Source organism: Suricata suricatta, chromosome 10, assembly GCF_006229205.1.
Source record: "Suricata suricatta isolate VVHF042 chromosome 10, meerkat_22Aug2017_6uvM2_HiC, whole genome shotgun sequence".
In the NCBI taxonomy this organism is placed as follows: Eukaryota; Metazoa; Chordata; class Mammalia; order Carnivora; family Herpestidae; genus Suricata; species Suricata suricatta.
The window spans coordinates 136,130,877-136,152,577 of record NC_043709.1 but is presented as its reverse complement, the minus strand read 5'-3'; the positions used below and the strand labels follow the sequence as shown (position 1 = coordinate 136,152,577).

At 55.7% G+C, this 21,701-nt stretch overlaps 1 protein-coding gene across 1 annotated transcript in view; it reads right to left on the bottom strand.

Annotated features, from left to right (window-relative positions):
* Nucleotides 1-21,701, bottom strand: part of ADARB2 (adenosine deaminase RNA specific B2 (inactive)) — a 134,194-nt gene that overhangs the window by 32,155 nt on the left and 80,338 nt on the right. The window contains exons 7-9 of the mRNA XM_029955600.1: nucleotides 20,328-20,442; nucleotides 6,602-6,770; nucleotides 5,685-5,836 (exon numbers count right to left, since the gene is read on the bottom strand). Of these exons, the coding sequence (XP_029811460.1) occupies nucleotides 5,685-5,836; nucleotides 6,602-6,770; nucleotides 20,328-20,442 (436 nt within the window). The remainder of the gene's footprint in view (nucleotides 1-5,684; nucleotides 5,837-6,601; nucleotides 6,771-20,327; nucleotides 20,443-21,701) is intronic.

Here is a 21,701-nt window from a genome sequence, read left to right as displayed (position 1 = left end):
TTTGACTGATCCGTAAGTCAGCCACAGAAGGAAGAATGAAGACGAGAGACAGCCTGGGGATGCAGGCCTGGGATGCCCCACGGTGGTGACAGTGACGGCGCAAATCTCTGTAGCTTTCAGTGGGACTGGGACGATGACAATGACTGTGGTGGTGATGGTGACGATCGTCATGACGATGATGGTGATGGTGGTGACGATGGTGCCGGTGTTGATAACATTGGTGGTGATGCTGGTTGTCATGATGATGATGATGAAGGTGATGGTGAGGATGATGGTGATGATGGACATGGTGACGATGATGACAGAGATGGTGGCGGTGACAGTGATGGTGAGGATGATGGTGATGATGGACATGGTGACGATGATGACAGAGATGGTGGTGGTGACAGTGATGGTGAGGATGATGGTGATGGTGGATATGGTGACGATGATGACAGAGATGGTGGTGGTGACAGTGATGGTGAGGATGATGGTGATGATGGATATGGTGACGATGATGACAGAGATGGTGGTGGTGACCATGATGGTGATGAGAGGGATGAGGATAATGGCGGTGATGGTGATGATGGTGAGGATGGCGAAGATGGTGATGGTGATGGTAATGAGGAGACATGATAAGGATGATGATGTAGAAGATGGTATAATGACAAAGATGATGACAGGAATGGTGATGATGGTGATGATGATAAAATGAACATCAAATCATTCATATGACTCAAGAGTCTTGAGCAAATGTTTGCTTTGACCTGACTCTTTACACTGCCCAGGTGGGGTCTTCCTGGTCTCATTGACTTCCTGTGGCAGGCAGCACTGGGAGAGTGGAGGACCAGTTCCCGCACTTTACCAGGTCACAGAACGTGTCATTCTCCGTGGGGGATATTTTCTCTTTGTATTGATTCTAGTGTCCATGTTGTTCTCTCGGTGCTGCAACTGTGTATCGTTTTTCAGACTTTGGAAGTTGCCCGTTACATGGTAAGGCTGTTCTAAATTCTTACCCTCTGCTTCTGCACAACTAACTTTCTGTAGAGTAGACTTTACAGTCAGTGACACCCTGACACCAGGGAGTCCTGTCTTAAGTCAACAACTGGTTTGTAGGAGGGAACTCAAAGTTCTCAGGTGGATTAATTTTGCCTGGAGAGCCAGGTGCATGAGGCATTCCCGCAACGTGTTTAGGTTTGGCGGGGCTGTGTCTCAGGCCGCTTTCCCCGGCGTGCTCCCTGATGAGCGTGCTCCGTCCTGGGGGTGGGGGGTTCTGAGTCCTGGTGAGCCCACTTCCTTTTGCTCTTTCTCGCCTGATGGTGAGGGGGAGGGAGCTCACACTGGCACTGGAAGTAGAACAGAACTGCATAGGCTGCAGGGGTGGGACTTGCACGGGCTGTGATGTAGTGCCCACCTGGGAGACCCTGGGGGTGTGCATGCATATACCCCCAGATCCACGGGAACATTCTAATCTCCTAGGACTCCAAGTCCTCAGACTCTTCGTTAGTGTTTATCAGTCTCCAACCCTTACCTGTGAAGATGGGTGTCAGGATAAAGTAAGCGTGGTCATGTGTTTCACAGGGCTTTTGAGTGAGTGTTTTATTTTTAGGAGAGAATCGGAAGGAAGTGGAGGTCAGTGGCTACTGAAGGAGCCCACCCAGAGAGCACAGCTGCGTCCAAAGAGTGACATGTGGCTGCCTCAATGCCGTTGGCCACAAGAGAGCCGGAAACGCGGAGGAAGGGATCGGAATGGAAGACAGGATTTGTGAGCAATCGGTAAGCTTTTCATTTCCAAGCCACCTTCAAAGGGTGCGCGTCCCAGAAGGCGCACCTGCGGGGAGATCCTGTATTTACTGTAATAGTGTCTGCGTCCCCCATCGTGTGGGCATGTGGGTGTCCTTGGTCTTACATGACGCAGCGGTGAACGTGACGGTGGTCAGTCACAAGCACGTCTGAACGTGTTGTTTCTGCGTTGCACCGATAGTGTCTGTGACTCGGGGGGCAGAACCGCGAAGACGGGGCTTTCAAGAATGTGCTTTAGACTTCCCGACTTGGTGTGCGACCTTGGTCTGGTCTCTTGAGCTCCCCTGGTGTATGGCGAATGGGATGGGCTTAGAACATGCTGGCACTTAGTACGTGCTCGTGAGATAGACGCAGTCCTGTCTTTGTCATGGCATTTGGGGGAAGATGGAGGGAGGGTTTATGTGGTTAAATCCTGGAAAATGGCCATAAGAACGGAATTTCCCAGGTGATTGAGAAGATGCACCATGAAAGGCATTCGCGTTACTGATGTTGGTGAGTCAGGAGGCTGGTGCTTCTCAGCCCCGCTGAGGGCCCTGGATCTGTCCACGAAGGCTCCTCTCACGGCCAGCGGGGCCAGCCCAGCTCTGCCCACAGCCACTCGGGACATGACATCACCCCCGCGGACCCGATCTGGGCAGGAGGCCGGTTAGGGGGTTTGAGTCCTGGAGCTGGAAGCATGGCACAGTCTCAGAACACTGGGGAGGTTTTAGGAGTCCCCGCTCAGCCCTGAATACACGGGACTCTCGGGAAGAGCGCGGTGGCAGGGAGCCGCCTCTGTGGGACCCCCCGGTGATCCCGATAGCAAAGCTGGATGGAAACTGCTTGCCCGCCGGCGGCAACACGCCTTGCACACCTCTCCCTCCAAGCGGTTTCGATTCCACGTTTAAAGGCTCTAGGGAGGAAGAAGTGTGATCTATCTAGATGAATATTTGTGAGGGAAAAACGAAAACTGGGGAATTTAGAATTGCTTGAGCAGCGGGCATCCAAGGCGGGGAGGTTGCCTCACAGCACAGGGCTCCATGTCATCTGAGTGTGGCCTGGGCCTCAGGGACTTCGGGGTCGGGGAAGTCATGAGCCCCTTAGAGCCCTGAGCCACCGGGCTGGGCATCCCGGGGAACGGCCACCATCGCTTTGTGGTGCTCTCTCGGAAACGCCAAGTCAGATTCGGTTCTCTGTCCGGCCTCTTGGAAGGCGACACCGGCTTCCTGGTCGTCCAGACCCCTCTCTGAACTCCCCTGCTCGCCGCACTCTTTAGGGGAGGGGGATGACATCGGCAGCTGCATCCAGGACTTGCTCTCAGACCGTGTGTCACTGGCGCGGCCATGGCCCGGATGCACCACACACCTGCCGAGAGTGTGCGTGCTCACGAGGGCGTGCCCGTGGGTGTGGGTGTGGGGGGAGCTGGCACACTGGGCCTGTGCAGACAGGCACCTCTGCTCCCTGCCGAGCAGAGGAGGCTGAGGACAAACGAGGGGACATAGCAGGCGGGTGCGGGGAGGGGGGGGTGGGAAGGTCTCGGCTCCAGCGCTGGTGCTCCCGGGTGCGGGGTAGACCCGGCACATCTGCGTCCACGCCTTTGGGGCTGCGACCCCGGAGCTCCGTGTAGGAGCAGGGAGCCAGGCGAGTCTCCCCAGTGTTACCTGCTGGCGGTGGAGGTGCTGGCCTTGGAGCAGATGGCCCCACAGGCCTGCACGTCCGGTGTCACCACCGGGTCCCTGGCAGAGCAGAGGCCCAGTCACCTGCACCCCTGCCCGCCCTCCTCCGGAAGCAAAGGCCTGCACTGGGCGATAGCTGCAGGTTCCCTGGGGCCGGAGCGGGCCTTGCCCAGGGGCAAGGGGAGGCGATGTGCCGCTCTTGCTGGGAGCCCCCTCCCCAGCGGTCCCCGGGAGGAAGTGCCAGGGGCTGCAGTCTGAATAACCCTGCTCGTCTCCGCCTGGCGAGTCTGCAGTAAAAATGCAAGAGGGAGGCTTTATTTTCTTCCCTAGCAGCACCTGCCACTTCCTAAAAGCACCACAAAATAAAAAACATCTGTGTCAGGAAGTGAGCCCCAGGGTGCCTCTGAGGATGTATCTGTTTGTTTTTCTGAACTTTTTTTCTGAGCTTTGCAAGCCAGAAACGGGGCTGGGGACTGCGGTGGCGCCTGGCACAGGGAGGCGGGGACATGGGGGTCTCGGGCCGTCCCCACTCAGCCATCCTGGCCTCAGGAGGAGGCGGGTAAATGAGGTAAATTAGGTCCGGCCCCGAACATTCTGCCAGGCCTCTCCTCCCAGACCCCAGGGCTGCTGGGTCTTCGTGATGCCAGGCGTGTGAGAGCAAACGGAAGGCTCTAGGCAGCTGTCTGATGGCGCGCAGTGAGGGTCTCATACGGGAGCGGCTCCCCTGAAGATCCACTTGATGAATGCTCCCGGAGAAAGGGGTCTGTTCCACATCATTTCTTCTCCTTTCTCTGGGGTGCATGACAGTGAAGAGTCCCTGCTCTACCCTTGTGGGGGGGGTGTGCCTGCTGCCACCTGCCAGCTCCCGGGGGAGGCTCCCCGAAAGGCCCATGTATTTAGAGGGCTCCCTTGCCCTGACTCTCAGTTGCATTTGCTTTCCACTGGGTGTGGCTAGGGCAGGACGTGCGTGTCCCTTACCAACTCTTGTGTTGAAGCCCAGCCCCAAGGGGATGGAGTCAGGGGGAGGGGCCTCTGGGGGATCAGTGTCCTTGGGGGGGAGACTACAGAGCCCCCTCGCCTCCCCGCCACGTGAGGACACAGCAGTCCCCCCGGACACTCGGTCCCCCATTCCCTGTCCCCAGAGTGTGGGCAGCAAATGCCTGTTGTTTCTAAGCCACGCAGCTGTGCTGTTGGGTCCCAGCAGCCGTGGGGGGAGACAGGGGTGACATTGTAACTCAGAGCCACACTATGGGGACCCCCGACCACTCTCCAGTGGGGAGAGCCAGGGCCCTGGAGCAAAGCAGGCGGAAAAGGGGAATGGATCTTTCTGGACCAGGTTGCAGTCCGTGTTAGAGAACTAGGTTAAGTTAAATACACGTAGGGTTTCTCGAAAGTGCTCCTTCCCTGCATCTTCCTTATCTCAGCAAAGCCTGGCGCAGCGGGCATTCAGAAAGTGCTTCTCTGTCCTTCCACTGGTAATTAGGACGCAAACGCAGCCTGCGTGGCGGGAAATCTGACGCCAAAAATAAACCTTCCCTACGCACCTAGACTGAAGGCTTTCCGGGATGAGTCAGCGTCTTTATCGGGACCAGATCCCTCATATACGCTTGTGATTTCAGTGCCTGCCTCAGACAGTCTGCCTGGTGTCACTGGGAAGGGGTCTGCGTGTGTGCGTGCGTGCAGGGGCCGTGCATGCATGGTATCAGGAATAGAATTTACCGGCCTCCGCGGCAGCTGAACACTTTCCCCGAGATGCTGATGTCCTCAGACCCGCACACGGGAGGCCGGCTGTGCCCCATACTCTGGAACCCAGCGTCCCCTCCGTGGGGTGGACCCCGGCTGTCCGCACCTGCTCTGACCAAACCCCAGGGGGGCAGGTCCTGCCCGGCTCACGTGGGGGGTTGTTACTCGGGGCAACACCACCACTGGCTAAGTCACACGTAAATAAATGCGCTCCCTGTTCTTCTCTGCAAAGCTGCAAACAGGTGGACGCAGGCTCCCGGACCTGCTCACCCTCTGTGATTCTCACCTGTCCTCCCCTCCCTCCCGCAGAGCAGGGCAGGGGCCACTGAATGACTGAAACGAGGTGGAGACCCACGGCGACCAAAGAGCTGATTTCAGCTTTCCAGCTGCCCTGCTCTGAGGGATCTGGGCGATCCCCGCTAGGCTTCGGGGGCCGCGGGGACAGCCAGGCCCCGCGCAGGCAGGCTCAGCGTGGACGGCAGAGGAGAGGGGGCTGTGCCTTACGGTCGGCCGTGATCTCGTAGGGCGAGTGCAGCCTGGCGTCTCCGCAGGGCGACGTGCTCACGTAGAGATGGAACAGCACGTTGTCCCGCAGCCGGTAGCCGCCGTCCTTGGACCGCTCGAATATTGAGTGCTCCGAGTCCTCCCGCCGCTTGCTAGGGCCAGAGAGAGGGTCCTCGTCACCCTCAGGAACCAACGGGAAAGGCGCCTGTCGGGCCGACGCCTTTGCCTGGTTTTGTGCCTCATTTTCCCATGTTTTCCTCGTTGCCCTCAGCAGGCCTGCGTCTGGACAGGTGGCAGTGAAATGGGGGAGGCGGACGCAGCAACGGCAGTTCTGTTCTGTGCCCCCAACCCTGTCCCCACACCCCGGAAAGTGCTCATCTGTTACAGACACCCCCACCCCTCACCCCCCCGCATTCTCGTCCTCAACCTAGGACTCCTGGTTCTGTGCGGGAAGGACACAGGGGGAAGGCTTGGCCTCCAGAACCTGGGGGGACCCGCTTTGCTCCTCCTGCCTCCACCGACCCGGACTTGTGCCCCAGACCCCCCAGCCTGCCGGGCACAGGCCTCTGCCCTCCTCGGTAGTGTCCCCAACGCCCCCCGTGGGCTCAGAACTGGCTGAAGCCCCCGCTGGGCTGCTGCTGGCCGAGGCTCACATGCAGTCCCTGGGGCATCGCTTTGCCTGATTCGTGGGCCTTCCCTCCCCTCCCCTCCCCCGCCTGCCCCGGTGCCAGTGGCATGCATATGCATGCCCATGGCCAGCGCGTGCCGGGTGCACTGCTCCGAGGGGTGTGCGGACAGCCAAGGACCTGGTGAGGAGACGTTTCTGGGGAAGGCACGGCAGTCCTTCTGTGAGCAAGGAGCTCGGTGCACTGGGGTCCGGAGTGCCACACGCCCACACGCACCTGGGTCCCGCTCACCTGAGGTGCAGCTCCAGCTGTGCGTACAGGAAATGGACCAGCGCCCTCCGCGCCACGATCTCCGCGTGGCAGTCGTTGACCACCAGCCCCTGGTCGTTGATGTGCTCGCCGCTGATGCACTTGGTGCCTGAGGACAGGACGATGACCTGCGCCTGCCTGACGTCCAAGCCTGGGGGACAGAGAGGACGTCCGAGCCTGTCAGACGCCCGCACAGGAGTGGGGTTGCCCACCCCTCATGGGACCCTGACGTCCAAGCCTGGAAACTCCATAGACCCAGCACGGAGGTGGGGACCGCCACCCCCAGGCCCCGGCCTCGGTTCACCGCCGCGTTTTGGGAGCAACATCTATGCTGCAGATTCTGCTTCCGGAACTCGAGGGCAGCGCGCCAGGCCGTGCTCCACACACAGCAGTGAAAATGGGTGAGTTTTTTGGTTGGCGCCACCAGGCTGTTTTCCCCAAAGAGCTCAGCAGACAGGGGCCGGGCGGCAGGTGAAGAGGCTCCTTCCTGCCCCCACCTGCGTGTGCGGGGGCCACTGCGCTTTCGGACGCCCCTCGTGTGCGGGAGGCCTGCGGGAGCCCAGAAAGTCCCCTCCCCAGCCCCGTCCCCTCCCTCCGCTCTCGGCCACCCCCGCCAGGACCAGGGCAGACTTCCGTGGATCTGAGGGGGCACCTAGGAAGCCAGGCCTCTGGTGCGAACGTCCTGTGTGAGCACGGAGAACTTAACTTTCTGACCAGTCCGAGTCATTACTGTTGTGATTCTTAATGCTCTTTACACACAGTAAGAGCACAGAGTTTTGGGGGCAGACGCACTGATGGGGTGGTTTTCTGACTCTGCACCCAGTTCCTGGCCATCTAACGGGGCAGTGGTCGCTGCTGCCGGCACGTGCCCTGTCCCCCTCCATGGCCCCCGTGGTCCTTTTTTCTGGCCGTGGGACCCACTCTCACTGATGGGTCCGTCACATGGTGGAGGCTCCGTGCTGTAATGTCACAGGACAGCGCCCATGCTGACCCCAGGCCAAGGAAAATGACATTCTCTGCACGCACGGTAAACAAAACCAGAGAAACCTTAAGGACGAACCCCAAACTCCTGTTTTAAAATGTGACGTGGGTCACCTGCGTGTAGGGGGGCCTGGAGGACCAAAGGCTGAGTTTATTGTCCGGACAGCGGCGAGGCCGACAGCCCGCCCCGGAGCCTCGGAGTCAGGGTGTGAAGGCAGCACCAGCGCCAGAATCGCCCCCCACACTCCTGCGGGCCTCTTCCAGGGCCTTCTTAAATAAACCCTTGAGGAAAGTGTGACGTCGGCCCAAACGCCCTGTGAGCAAGCGGTGCCAGCGCCAGCCCTGTGTCTCCTGTGGCCATGCCTGGGGTGGGGGGGACCTGTGGCTGTGCCCCCTGCCCCCTGCGCCCCAGCTGCCGGGATCTGTAATAAATGTGACTTCTTCCTGGGCTGAAACCGTGCCTTCGATCAAAATGAGTCTGGGGGTACACTTCCCTACCGTGGGTGCTTGGATGCCGCGGGAGCCACCGCAGACCCCACGTGGGTGGCCTGTGTCCCCGGTCCGGCAGGTCACACAGTGCATGTTCCTGATTCAGTGAGGCCCACTGCTCCACCTACTGACCTAATGGGCTTACGTTCCATGGCTGTAGCAGTATTTTCTCTTCATGTAGATGGTGAATTCCTCCAGGGAGCCAGAATTTCCACAAAATGTTTCCAGAAGGGGGCTCCCTGGAGAGTCATAATTGGATGGGTCACTTGGGGTTTCCTGAGTTAGTAACAGAACCGATTTTCCAGGTGCTGCACCGGAAGTTGGGAAGATGGTGTGGGGAACCGTAAGCCAGCTGCACCTGTTTGGCAAGAAACATCTGAAGCTCGTGAGGTCCTGAATTGTGCGCTGCGTGTGGTCAGCAGGTATCCGACAGGTGAGTGGATGGTGGTACCGCCCCAATGAGCCCCGCAGAACTTCGTTCTGAAGCCTAGATGACGCCCGCCCGCTCCTGCCCCATGAGTGTGGGTCCTTCTTTTGCAATAAAGCAGGAGAGGAGAAAAGAAAGATGTGGAGTGGGGGAGGGGGACAGGGGGCCGGCCCTCTGTGTGTGTGTGGTGGGAGAGGGGACCCTCTGTGTGTGCGCAGTGGGGGAGGGGGCGGGGACCCTCCAGACGGCCCAGGGGGTGGACGGGATGCAGCAGCGTTTCTTCCTGCCAGCCTGTTCACTCCTTCCTCCCTCCGGCTCCGTTTCTGTGGTCCCCGGAGTGCCCAGCGCCCCGGCCCGGCTGGCCCTGTCTGGCCCCTCCGTGTGAGATGCAGCTCTGTGGGCATCTCAGGGAACTGTTGGACACTCGCTTCCTTGTTCTGGCCGCAGAGTGAGCTGCGCTGCTCCGAGAAGAGGGAACACAGGAGACGATCATGTGGTTTCTTCCTCAGGTGAGCAAACCTCTGAGAGCAGCCCCCAGACTGGCTGCTCCCAGCCCACTGCCTGCAGCGTCCTGGCGCGCGCGCTGGGCCCCGGGAGCCACCGACCAACAGGCCTCGTCCCAGGGGTGAGGCGGCCAGCTGCCAGGGCGCCGCCCTCCAGCGGCCGTGGTTTCTGGGGGAGCCCGTGTGGACAGGCCAGTTGGACGGGGAGACGGTTTTGCACGTTCCGGTTTAACTGAGGCAGCTGTTTGGAGCGATGGAAGGTACCTTTACAGTTGTTTCCGTGCAGGCCTCCATCTCCGGGTGTCTGGTGCCCGTGCCCGATAACGTAGTGACAAGAACAGTTTGGGACTTGTCCCCGTTTCTCTGGAGGGCCGGTCTGGTGGTCTTTGATTCTGTGGAAATTGGAGCCACAGGAACAGAAACCGCTGGCCCTTCACCCTTTATTAATCCTCACTCCCCTGGACTCTGGGCAGTTTCGTGCCCTGAGAGACACGGTGACTTCTTCGCCTCCTGGGTGCCAGCCCCATGCCGCGTGACACAGCCCTGCCCTTCAACGGATTTGTCCTGAATTGGGGAGATGACTCAGACAGAAATGCCTACAGAACAAGGTGCTATGTGATAAATATCCAAGTCCGCACCCCGATTGTCAGCAGGGGGAGGGGAGGGAGGGGAGGGAACTCTGTGCACGGGGTCCCTCCAAGCTGGACTTGGCGGGCAGTGACTCACCCAGTTCTCTCGGAGGCTCTTGGAAGGCAGTTATGGAAACTGGGAGGATGAGGGGAGAAGCCAGGCAAAGAGAAGGTTTCACTTGAGTCTAGTCTCTGGCTGATCTGACAGAAAACTCTGGAACTGGTGCTGCGGACTCTGTGAGCATGGGGGGCAGGTGCTGAGCTGTGGCCCCTACTGCAGTGACCATCACTCTGTTGGGTGGCACGAGGAATGGTCACCGTCACTCTGTCACTCTGACGGGTGATGTGAGGAACGATCACAACCACCCTGACTTGTACAGAACGAGCAGAAGAGGTCACTGGAGACCCCCTCCTGAAGGTCCCAAGCCCAGTCAGTGCTGGGACAATTGTACCAACCTGTAAGTGGCAGGCGATTTCAAGGCTAAAGAGTTCCAGGGCGGAGGAAGACAGGGAAGCCTTCTGATGGTTTTTATTGTGAAATGCCTATTACTGATCTGCCCGGCTGGCTGAGAATGTGCAGAAAGAAAACTCTGGGAGCTTCGGTTATAGGTACTGAAAATTCTAGATAAAATTCTAACTGCCAGGCATCAGAGGAAAAGAGCAATGCAGTGATCACTGCAAGGGGGGCTATTCCAGAAATGCAAAGATGGATTCTATTCAATGAAAAGTCAATTCAAAAATATGATATAGACACTGAGAAGGCATCTGACTAAATCCAACAGCTACTTTTGATAAAAACTCAGTAAAAAATAGATGGATTTTTCCAACGTGATTTTACATATATATATGCACATGTGTTGTACAGATATAGATATGGTCACACATGTATAGATACATACACACATGTGTCATAGAGAGATGTATACACACATAGATGTTAGAGAGAGATGCACACATATGTCATATAGAGACATATATACATATGCACACATTATAGGGAGATGAATATATCCACACAGGTATGTTATAGAGAGACCACACAGACACAGACATACAGACAGGTATACACACAGGCGCGCACACACACACACATACAATATATAGAGAGAGGTGTTGACACATGTATGCACACACATGGTAAAGAGGTATATGCACACGCGCCCTCCCCCAGCATCATGCTTGCTGGGGAAACACCAGAGGGGTGTCTGTGCTGCCCAGGAATAAGGCAAGAATGCCCACGGTAACTTCCTTACTTAACATTTGCTGCAGCTATTAGCCAGCACAAGGAGAGGAGGAAATTGGAGATACAGTAACCGGAACGGAGAAGTAATAGTGTTGCTGTTGAACACGCTGTGATTGTGGATGTGGAAATCCCTGGAGAATCCGATTGGGATACGGCTAGGAATAATGAGAGTCTGAAAGGTGATAGGGTGCAAGTTAATACACAGAGATCAATAGCTTTCATCTGCACACCCAGCAGCGGGGGAGAGACTGTAAGGGATAAACGGCTTCACTTACGGCAGCAAACAAGGTAACAGGAGTTAAGTTTAACAAGAAATGATCAAGACGAATAACCAATAACACGTTACCCGCTGCCCTGCCCCCAAGATCCAAACAAAACTTGGACGAGCGGATGTCCCACATTCTTGGGCAGAAAGCTCTGCCGTCATGAATCCTCCCTAAGGGGATTGATGAGGTTACATGGTTCTGACAGGAACAGCACCAGGGCTTTGTGTTTGACAAAGAAAATCGGTTTCAAAAGTGTAGTTTTGTCCCGTCATTTAAACCACACAAGTTGATTCTGGTGGGCAACCCAGGGAATTCTGGGAAAGAAACTATTAGTAGCACACAAAGCCTGGGAGACACCAAGCAGGGTGTAAGGACTCAGTCACAGAAAGCCATGATTCTGACACATGACGTCTCACAGGGGAGCTGAGCCGAGTCCAGAAATTGACTCCAAATTGTGCAGGATATGGTGGTAACATCTTGAACCTTGGGGGCAAAGGGCCACTATTCCATTCGTGCTGTCTAGTGACTGAAGAGCCATCTAAGAAATACAATTGCATCTTCCCCCACACGGCATGAATACATGAGCTGCACATGGTGTTGCCAGCGGTTTCATTCATAGTCACCCAAGCTTGGAAGCAACCCAGATGTTGTCTGATGGTGGCGTGGCCCGCCCGGGCAGCAGGATGGCATGGGGGTGATGCGGTCCCTCCGGACAATGGATTGGTCTTCAGCACTAAAAAGAATGAGCTCTTAAACCATGAAGAGACGCGGAGGAAACCTGCATGCTTACTACCAAGTGAAGGACGCCGGCAGCCCCACTCCACACTGGTGACTGCAGCTACGTGACACTCCGGGAGTGGTGGAAGTGTGAGACGGAAAGCTGAGGGGCTTCCGAAGGGCTGTGTGGGGTGCGGGGTGAAGAGACGGGGCACAGAGGGCTCTTAGGGCAGTGAGACTAGTCCGTGTGACTCCGTGGTGGTGGATCTGTGTCATTACACATGTGTCCAAACCCACAGAATGTATGACACCAGGAATGTAAACTGTGGACTTTGGGTATTAAGGAAATGAAAATGTAGGGGCGCCTGGCTGGTTCGGTTGGTAGAACGTGTGGCTCTTGATCTTGGGGTCACGAGTCCAAGCCTCATGCTGGGTGTGGAGATTACTTAACAATTTTTAAAAATATTTAAAGAAAAGATGCGAATGTGATAGAAAAAAACATGGGATCATCTTTTCACAAATTTGGCAGGTGAAAGACCTTTCTAATTATAATTAAAAGTCTCAAAGCAGTAAAAATTGCTGAATTCAAATGCATAAAATACTTCTCAACGGAAAAACTTCTTTAAAGTCAGTATAAAGACAGTTAAAACCTAGGGGAAAATACAATTTGTACCACAACAATTTATATCTGATATATCAAGAACTTTTAGAGAAAAAAATCCCAATAGAATAATGAGAAAGGCTATGTACAAACAGGTCACAGAAAGAAAACATAAAGGGTTCCTAAATATATGAAAGAACACACAGTGTCACTGATTAAAAGACTTGCATGTAATTCTTCATCAGGCTGGCCAACGTCTAAAAGTGTGTTAACGCAGTTAGCTGGGAGGGCCGTGGGGTGGCCGCTGGCCTCACGAGCAGGGGCAGGAACGTATGTGGAAAGAGTGCATTCGACCCGGCAGCCCTGGCTCTGGGAACTCTGGGAGCCGTTCAGCAGCCCGTGTGCGGAAGTGATGTGGGCACACAGCCACGTGGGCAGCCGTGTTTGTAACAGCACATCTTCTCAGCGGCCTAAGTGTCCAGCGGGAGGGGGTCCATTGTTGCGTGAGGAAAGCAAGTGGCAGAGCAATGAGGTGACAGCTGTGCCCTCTGTGCGCCCTCCCTTGCATTTGCATGAAGACACTCTGGGAGAAGGCTGGTCACGGTCTGGGACCCTACCTGCTCTGCAGGCTGGCACGTCAGCCATTACCGTCTCAGGGATGCCGGCGGGGGACACGGCATTCCTGGTTCAGAGACCACAGGTGTCCCTGCTGCGCAGCATGGCACCACAGTTGGCTCGTGCTCACTGTGGCGCCCTGGCCTCAGTCTCGTGGGCGTGAGCCGGGTCCCAGAGGACACTGCAGCTGGGCAGCTGGGGACACTGAGGTCCGGGAGGTGGCCGTCATGGTAATTCAGTGCTGCTCGCTGTGAACGGGAACGAGCACTCCAGCACCCTCCCAGGGGAAGACAGTGGAGAGAAGTCCCGGGACAAGAGTGAGTGTGTCTTCCTGGCTGGCCTCTTGCATTGGCCTGCTCGGTCCCGGGAGAACTGGTCTGCTCACTCGCTGACACGGTCACCTCTCCCCACCAGGAAACGGGTCCCAGGATGTAGGAAGGTGGCTGGCTGTCTTGCTCTCTGGCTGGGCGCCCGATGCACTGAACGTCCCCCAGGGGACCCCCGCCCGGCGTGCCAACACTAGGTGATCTTTGGGAATGTACTTTTATTTATTTGACTGGGACTGAGCATTCTTAGCCTATTTAAACCTTGAATGGAATTTTCACAACACAACCTCTGATTTTGAGGGAAGTGATTACATTTCAGAGAATAAAACTGAAGGTAAATATACCAACCAGCATCCAAGACACAGATATCACAGCTATGATTTATCCCATATGCAGACTGCCTGAGACTGTGGTTTAGAAATGAGCTGACTCCCTGTTTCCTAGCGCTGCACCCACCGAATGTCATGACCCTGACAGTAGGGTTTCCATAACCTCCCGTGGAGACAGCACCCCCCAACCTCAATGTCGGGGCCTGGCACTTGGGAAGTGTTCCCCAGCAGGAGCTGCACGGCACCTTGCAATGTCTGTCTCACTCAGGCTGCCAAGCACTTGCCCTTTTGCCTCTTTCCTCACTTGGTCAGACTCTGATTATGTCTTTTCCTGCAAATCAGTTCCTTCCTCTTCTCAGTTTCTGTCCTTAAAGTTTCCTTTAATTAGTTTGAAGTCAGGTAAATTTAAAAATGCTGGCTCAGTCTATGGGTAAGACCAAAGGAAACGTTTTCACTTTTGACGCAGACTTTTTTCCTACCAGCGTCACGGTTCCTAGCCGTCCGCAGGGCTGTGTTCTTCAAATATTGCAGACGCGTCGACGTTAGGAGGAAAGTAAGCTGTGTGTGCGCTGCCCTGGGGACAGTAGTGCCAGGATGGGGGACATAAAGCCGCAAGGCGCAGGTGGGCAGGATGTACCCTGCACCAGGACCCAGGCTTTGGAGTCAGGCACCCTTTTCTGCTGCTCACCTGAGACTTGGGTCAATGGAACTCGTCCACTGCCTCATGTGGAAAATGGGGATAAGATTAGCGCTGTTAAGTTCTTGAGGACGTAAAGAGATCTTGTAAAGTGTGTCAAGGGTGCCATCGAATCCTATATAAATGCTGTGATTTCTAGCTATTAGGATTGCACATATCTGTTCCTCTTATCTGCAACCAGACTTCGTGACGCCATCCGCTGGAGAAGTTCGTTAGAGCCATGCTTTTTTTATGACTTGTCTTCACTGTAAAACATGGGCTTTGTGTGAGGGAGGACTGGCTTGGAGCAGCTGATAAACAGGGTGTGTTCAAGGACATCTTAAAAATAAACCTGAACAGGTGCCGCTGGGCTGTAGGCAAAATGAGGATCCGTCCATGACCCTCACTGATGGCTGCTGCCTCATAAGCCCATAGGCAGGTCTTACATGCTCCAATCATTCATCATTCATTCATTCACCATTTGTTCATTACAAAGAGATTATAGTTAAGAGACTAAAGTTGAGGTTAGTTTTAACGCCTTGAAATAAAATACTTTGTGGTTTTCTTCCACCAGTGAGATCTTTGGGGGCAGTTCCCTGCTGGGTTGTGACGTCACCTTGAGGGAAATGCAGAAGGTCTGAGCAGTGTTGACGGGGTGCCTGATCCTGAGAGAGTGCGCGAGGAACCGCCACCTCCCTCCCTGCGTGTGTCTTCTTGGGTGTCTCCTTGGGTGAGCCGAGGTCGGCCACCACCCCTCTGTAGGTAGCTCTTCCGGGCCCCCCACGGGAAGTTCCTCTGGACAGGCTGGGCCCCGGCGACTCGGCCAGTGAGGGCTCTTCTGTTCTCTCCGTTTTAAGGAGGGGCATTCATGCTACACAAGGCTCAGCGGTAAAATACATCCTGCGTTTTGTGGTGTAGACCACTTTCTATACCCAAGACTGAAAGTCATTGTCCCTCATGCTCCTTACGGTACAGGATTGGGCCCCGCGAGTGGTGACGTGCCTGGACACGTGCCTGGCACGCAGTGCACCAGCCCAAGAGCGGATTTCTTCACCCCGTGTGGCCATTTTAGGTCCAGAGCAACACGTTCTGAACCAGCGGGACACGCATTCCCTGTTGTTACTTGGGACTTTCAGGGTTTCCTAGGAAGTCAGCCTGGCCCGCAGGGCCTACACGGCTCTGAGGTCCTGAACGGAGCTGTTCTGGGCCGTTTTCCTGAAGCTCAGCCTCACTGTTGTCTTCCCCGTCCCGTTTTTGCCGGGCGCTCATAAACCTTGGGCATTTGTGAGCAGTCACAGCCACAGGTCAGCAGAAACCAGAAGGCTGTGTGGGCGGAGCAGGCCAGCAGGGCAGGGCTGGAGCGTAACCTCTTAACACACCGGGGAGTCTTCTTCTGGTTCTTTGTTTAACAAGCTTAGAAGTAAGTCGTTTCCAGGCGAAGATCCAGCATCTCAGCACCGCGCCTCATGCACGCATGTAGAGGGACCCCCGCGGCTTCCGGGACTCAGGGAGAGGCACCTACCCTCTTGGTCTCCTCGTCTGTATTCTTAAAAGCCGTAATTAAGTTTCCTGCCTTTCCCACTTCTCAGGGTTGTAGCAATTAACTTGATTAGTGTATGCAAAAGTGCTATCAAAGTTATAAATTTGCATATCAAATAGAAATCATCATTAATGGTCCCTTCAATAATCACTTTCTGATGGAAACGCCCGACTTTCTTCACAAAGGGGAAGACAGTCATCACTTGACAACTTAGCTAAATGGCTTCAGGTTTCCAATTCAGGAGGGTGGAGGGAGCCACATGTTTGCTTCTCCTCCGTGGGATCCACAGAAGGAAGGGATTTGGGAGGGCGTGTGGGGGAGGGGAGGGTCAGGAGCCGTCATGAGGGAGCAGTGGCCTGCAGGTGGGCTCAGAGAAGGCAGGCGCCACGCCGGCAGGCTCCAAGGGTGACTTTTATTTTAAGTCTTGGCTTTGTCTGGTCCCTGACCCACCCGGGGCCAAGGAGGCTTCTGATCAGAGGAGTCCCCACCTTCCGCTGTATCTTGGGAAAGGGAAACAGTTACTGAGGAAATCGAGCCTCACTGGCCATAGTCGAGCTGGTATTTTCCTCACAACTGCGAATATCAGACAAAAGCAAAAAGAGACAAAGGAGATGGATGGTAAACAAAGTTCCCTCCCAGAGGCGGCCCAGGGCTCGGCAGCTGAGTCTCCCCAGGGACCTGTGGGGAGCATCACCTCAATACAACAAGAGAAGGGAGGAACCTGGGGTGATGGGTGATGAACACGGCTTGCAGAGATTAAGAAGCAACGGGCGGCTGAAGGGCCGTCAGAGAAGTTCCAGAAACGCCCAAGAACAGAGGAAAAGGGTAGACGACCCCAGGAAGGTAGGACGGTGGATCCAGTCAGAGCTTTGAACGCTTGACAAAAGTGTGTGGAAACGAAGCAATTTATCCACAGAATGATGGACGGAAACAGTACCGAAACTGAACAGCTTAAACAAAGCAGGGCAGGTGCCTGGCTTGCACATGCACAGATTCTTGTGAAATTATAAAACATTCCGTTTATTTATTTTTAAAGTTTATTTTGAGAGAGAGAGAACGAGCAGGGGCAGAGAGAGAGAGACAGAGACTCCCAAGCAGGCTCCCACTGTCAGCGCAGAGCCCAACGCAGGGCTCGAACACATAAACTGTGAGATCATGACCTGAGCCAAAAGCAAGAGTTGTAGGTTTAACCGACTGAGTCACCCAGCTGCCCCTAGGACATTCAGTTTAAGAGAGGACCCTGTCCCCTCCTTGGTGGGTGGGGGCGATCCGGCAAAGGCATTAGCCAGCTGTTTCTAAGTAGAAACATTAGGTAAGAGATAATAGAAAAATCTCCTCCAAATGTGCAGGGAAAATACTTTTCAGCGCACAGTTCTCCCCAAGCAAAACTATTCCCAGAGCATGACAGCTGGTCGGGACACCGAGCCTGCTGGTTCCTGTCCCCCACGAGTTTTAAAGGGTGTTTCTCAAGGCTGCACCTGCTAGACAGGGAGGAGGGAGGACAGAGAGGCAATGTGGGTGCTGGGGCGCGGCCTGGGCCCCGAGGAGGATGTGGGCCTGTCCACAGACCCAGGGACTTGCAGGTACTTCCTTCTTTTCATCGAAAGAAAAGAAAGTTGAGTGTCCCGGAAAACACACACCCTCCCTCAGCAGCTCTTTAAGGAAGTGTAACTACAAATTTGGATCCAGCCCAAATGTGACATGACTTTGAGTGGTGGCGGAAGGAGAGTCTACGAGACTGGATGACAGCACTCTCAGGACGCGGTGTGGTGACCGCACAGTAGCCCTAGGTCAGCCCGCTTGGTGCCAGGGGCCCTACCGTGTCCTGCCCGCGTGGGGGCCGTGTGGTTTCCCACCTTCGGCCCTCCAGACATAGGGAAGGTGGGCACGGTGGAAAATAGAAGGTAAGTACAGATTGTGTATGATGATGTAAATAAACGCGCACAGTGAGACAGGGCCGCCCGCAAGGCGGAGCGTGAAGCGAAGACAGGCCATTTCAGCTTGTAGGACAAGAAATAAGAGTGTCAACATATCGTCTAAAACTACAAATATTACAAATACGATCATGAAAACTAAGTCAGATCTTAACAGTGCAAATCAGTATTGCTCAGAATTGAAACAGTGGACACGGAACCGATAGGGTGGTTAGGGTCACACGGACACAAGGAGACGCTGAGCATCGGCTTCCCCCAGGAGCTGGCGGGACAGCGCCGTCTCGTCCCGCACTCTCTTCTGCTGGGTTCTGGCCAGTGGCTGTGTGATTCAGACAGAGGGCAAAGCTCTTCTGTCCCTAAGTGGTGGTTTTTGAGATCAGCTTTCTCCCCACGCCCACCCGAGCCTCGTTTTCCTTCTACCACTCGGTACCCAGACTGGGAGCTCGAGTGAGAACATCCTTCCCTCTTGGGGCTTCTTACGCATTTGCTTAAATACCGGCGCTAGAACTGGGGTCAGGCCAGCTTTAGGTCAATGATTAAAAAAATATCTGCCAGTGATTTTGCATACATTGCCCTAATGTCTTGTGAGTCGACGTGTTTATTAAATCTTCTCCCTATGACAGGAAAGTAAATTTCAGCAATGTATTCTTCAATGTTTACGGTTACTAATTAGTGAAACTTCACCTTGTAAGGCTGCACATCATAGAATAAATCTTGATCATGCAGATAAATTGTCTGCACATAAAACAGTGTTTTCACTGACCACTTTTACGTGCCATTTTCCCACGAGCCTTTGTAAAATATTTTTCTCCTTCCTCCCCTCCTTCATCTTTCCTCCTCTCCCTTCCTTCCTTCCTTCCTCCTCCTTAACTTCCTTCCTTTCTTCCTTCCTTCCTTCCTGTCCTTCGCTGAGTTGCAGAGGCTGATTGACCTACAGTCATGGCTACTTGCAGGTGGGGCTGGGACTCAAACCCAAGCAACTGTTCTTGGCCTCTAGCGCCTCTCGTGGTTTCCTAGATTAGTCCTAAAGTGGGGGCTGCTCTATCCGGGGTCGCCGGCTGGCTGCAGGGAAGAATGGCTGCGTCCAGCAGGAATGATTTCGACAGAGGTGGACTCCTGGCCCTTACAATCCCCCACCTCCTACAAGGAGGCAGATGTTCGTGAAAGCACGAGAGGGGGCAGGTGTCGGTGGCCTGGGCCGAGCTGAGGCACCAGACACCGAGGTCTCGTTGGCGCAGCCGCATTGCCTTGGCCTCACAGCCCACTGTCCTCATGAGGCAGTTGTTACCTTTCAGAGCATTTCATATGCCTTATTCAACTCGCCAAATCACCGTCGGGGGAGGGGGCATTTTTATTTCCTTCTTTCTGAGACGTCCTGAGAGGCTTTGCTGGTCCTCCCACAGCTGGGAAAACATGCCAACTATCTGGTTTTAATGGATTTTTAACATAAAGCTGTTTGGTCCTCAGATAGGTGGTCTGTGTGGAGACACACAAAGTCTTTGTGTGAAATTTAGCTCAAAGTCAGTTACCAACACAGGTGGAGCTGTGCAGCCAGAAACGGTAGAATTCAAATAACCAGCTGGTTAGGGACTATTAATAGGCTAGTAACGAGGCGTTTTCACCAAATCTGGTTGCTGAAGATCAGCCATCGCCTCTCCCTCCCGCCCTGGCTGTCGGCGGAGGCCGCCACCTTCCCTGTGGGCAGGATGGTTCCCTCCCGTTGTGCAGCGCGTGTGGGGCTGGGGGCCGTCTGCCAACCGCTTGGCAGGAGGAAGTGCGCCCCATCTCCCGGGCCGGGGCTTGCACCCCGTGAGGACTCAGACGCCCTGCACCGAGGAACCGCAGGCACCCGACAGCAGCCTCCGCCCCCACGCTCGGCGGCCTGGCCTGACCTTGGCTTCCTGCCCTAGCGACACCAACAGTGTACAGAGATCACCGTGATGTGGGAGCCTGGCGGGAAACAGGAGTGAGGCGCGTGGCAGAGCGGCTCGGAGGAGGCAGATTTTACAGCCGCTGTCAGCGCAGCTCTGCTGACCGTCTACTCTGGGCACTGAGCGACCTGGGTCCTAGGTCTGCTTTTCTTTTTTTTTTTTTTTAATTTTTAAAGTTTTATTTATTTTTGAGAGAGACACACACACAGAGCATGAGCAGGGAAGGGTCAGAGAGAGAGGGAGACTCAGAATCGGAAGCAGGCTCCAGGCTCTGAGCTGTCAGCACAGAGTCTGACTCGGGGCTCGAATCCATGAACTGTGAGATCATGACCTGAGCCGAAGCCGGACGCTTAACCGACTGAGCCACCCAGGTGCCCCTAGTTCTGCTTTTCTTGTTGCCTCTGTGTGTGGAAGAGAGATCTCTGGTTCCCGAGATCAGGCAAACACTCGATCTCTGCTCGTCGCAGGTGAGGCTCCCACAGGGAAAACGGGAGGTGTTACCTGTGCTCATGACGATCCCCGCCAGCGCTTTGTGGCGGGCGTGTGCCGACGCCAGGCCCGCGGTCAGCTCGCGGAACTTCTGCGTGACCAGCTGGGACACGGAGTCTGCGAATTCCTGAAAGACACAAGCACCAGGGCCTCTTTGACGGCTGAGCCGGCGGCGTCTGGGCCTCCCTCCTCCTCCAAGCCATGTCCCCACGGGCGGCGTCGAGGGCACGTGTCCACTGTCCCGCGACCCCACGGCCCGCGGCAAGAACCAGGTATAACACTGAACCGGTGGCAGGCCACAGGCATGCCCACCCTTCCCTGCCCTCGGAGGGGCCAGCCTGGGGCTCTCCTTCTAGAAGTATCGTTTCGCGGAATCCTGAGCGGAGCCGGGCTTGCACACACCGCACACTCGGTTCCCTGGCTTCAGTGTTGCAGAACCAGTTTCTAAATACCCCACGGCCCCGGGGCCTCCTGGCTGAGCCGCTCCCTGCTGACTCCACAGTCTCCCCTCACGTTTCTGCACATGTGCACGTGCACACACACGCACACCCATGCGCTCAGAGACGCACATGTGCAGCACACGTGCACTCACAGAGATACAGACACAGGCACCCACAAGTACACACACAGTCACAGCACACAGACACACACGTACATATGCACAGATGTGCACAGATACATTCGGACAGAGCACACACACGCGCGGGCATGCACACACATGCACACACTGAGTCGACATAACCCCACTTAACATTGTCCCAGCATGACCGGCGTCCCTATGGAAGCCGCTCGTCTGCAGCTGGGAGGCCGGCGTGGGGCCCGGATGTGGCTTTCTCGTTACCCCCTCCCTCCCACGCGGCCCGCGGTGGGCGTGTCGTGTGGGCTGCGCGGGGCAGGCGGTGTCGGCGCCCCTCACGGCCTCGGAGGCAGAGGGCGGTGGTGTGACTCGGTGGGCCCACTTTCTAAGGTAATCCTCTTAATTTCGAGCTGATGGTGTTTTTGTGAGGATTCAGCGCGTTAATTGTCTGAAATGCCGAGCGCGGAGCCTCGGGCTCCCTAGCGTCCTTCCTTCCTCATCACGGTCGCGGCCAACGCGGGCTCCCTGGTCGCTGCCGCGAGCGGCCCCTGTCTGGAGCCGCGTCAGGCATCCGCCTACCGCGAGGAGGCGGGCGGGTCCGCGACGGAAGGACGTCCGTTTCCGGCCAGGCGTCCGCACGTCGCGCCGCAGCCACGCAGGGGCCTCGGCAAAGGCGCCAACGGTGACGAGGCCGCTTTAAAAGCCGCCTTTCGGGCCAGTGCTGCGAGTTCACGTGGAGACGGGCTGCCTCCGGTGCTGGACGCGCGGGACGACGCGGAGCCGGCTTGTCAGGTGCGGGGGGGGGGGGG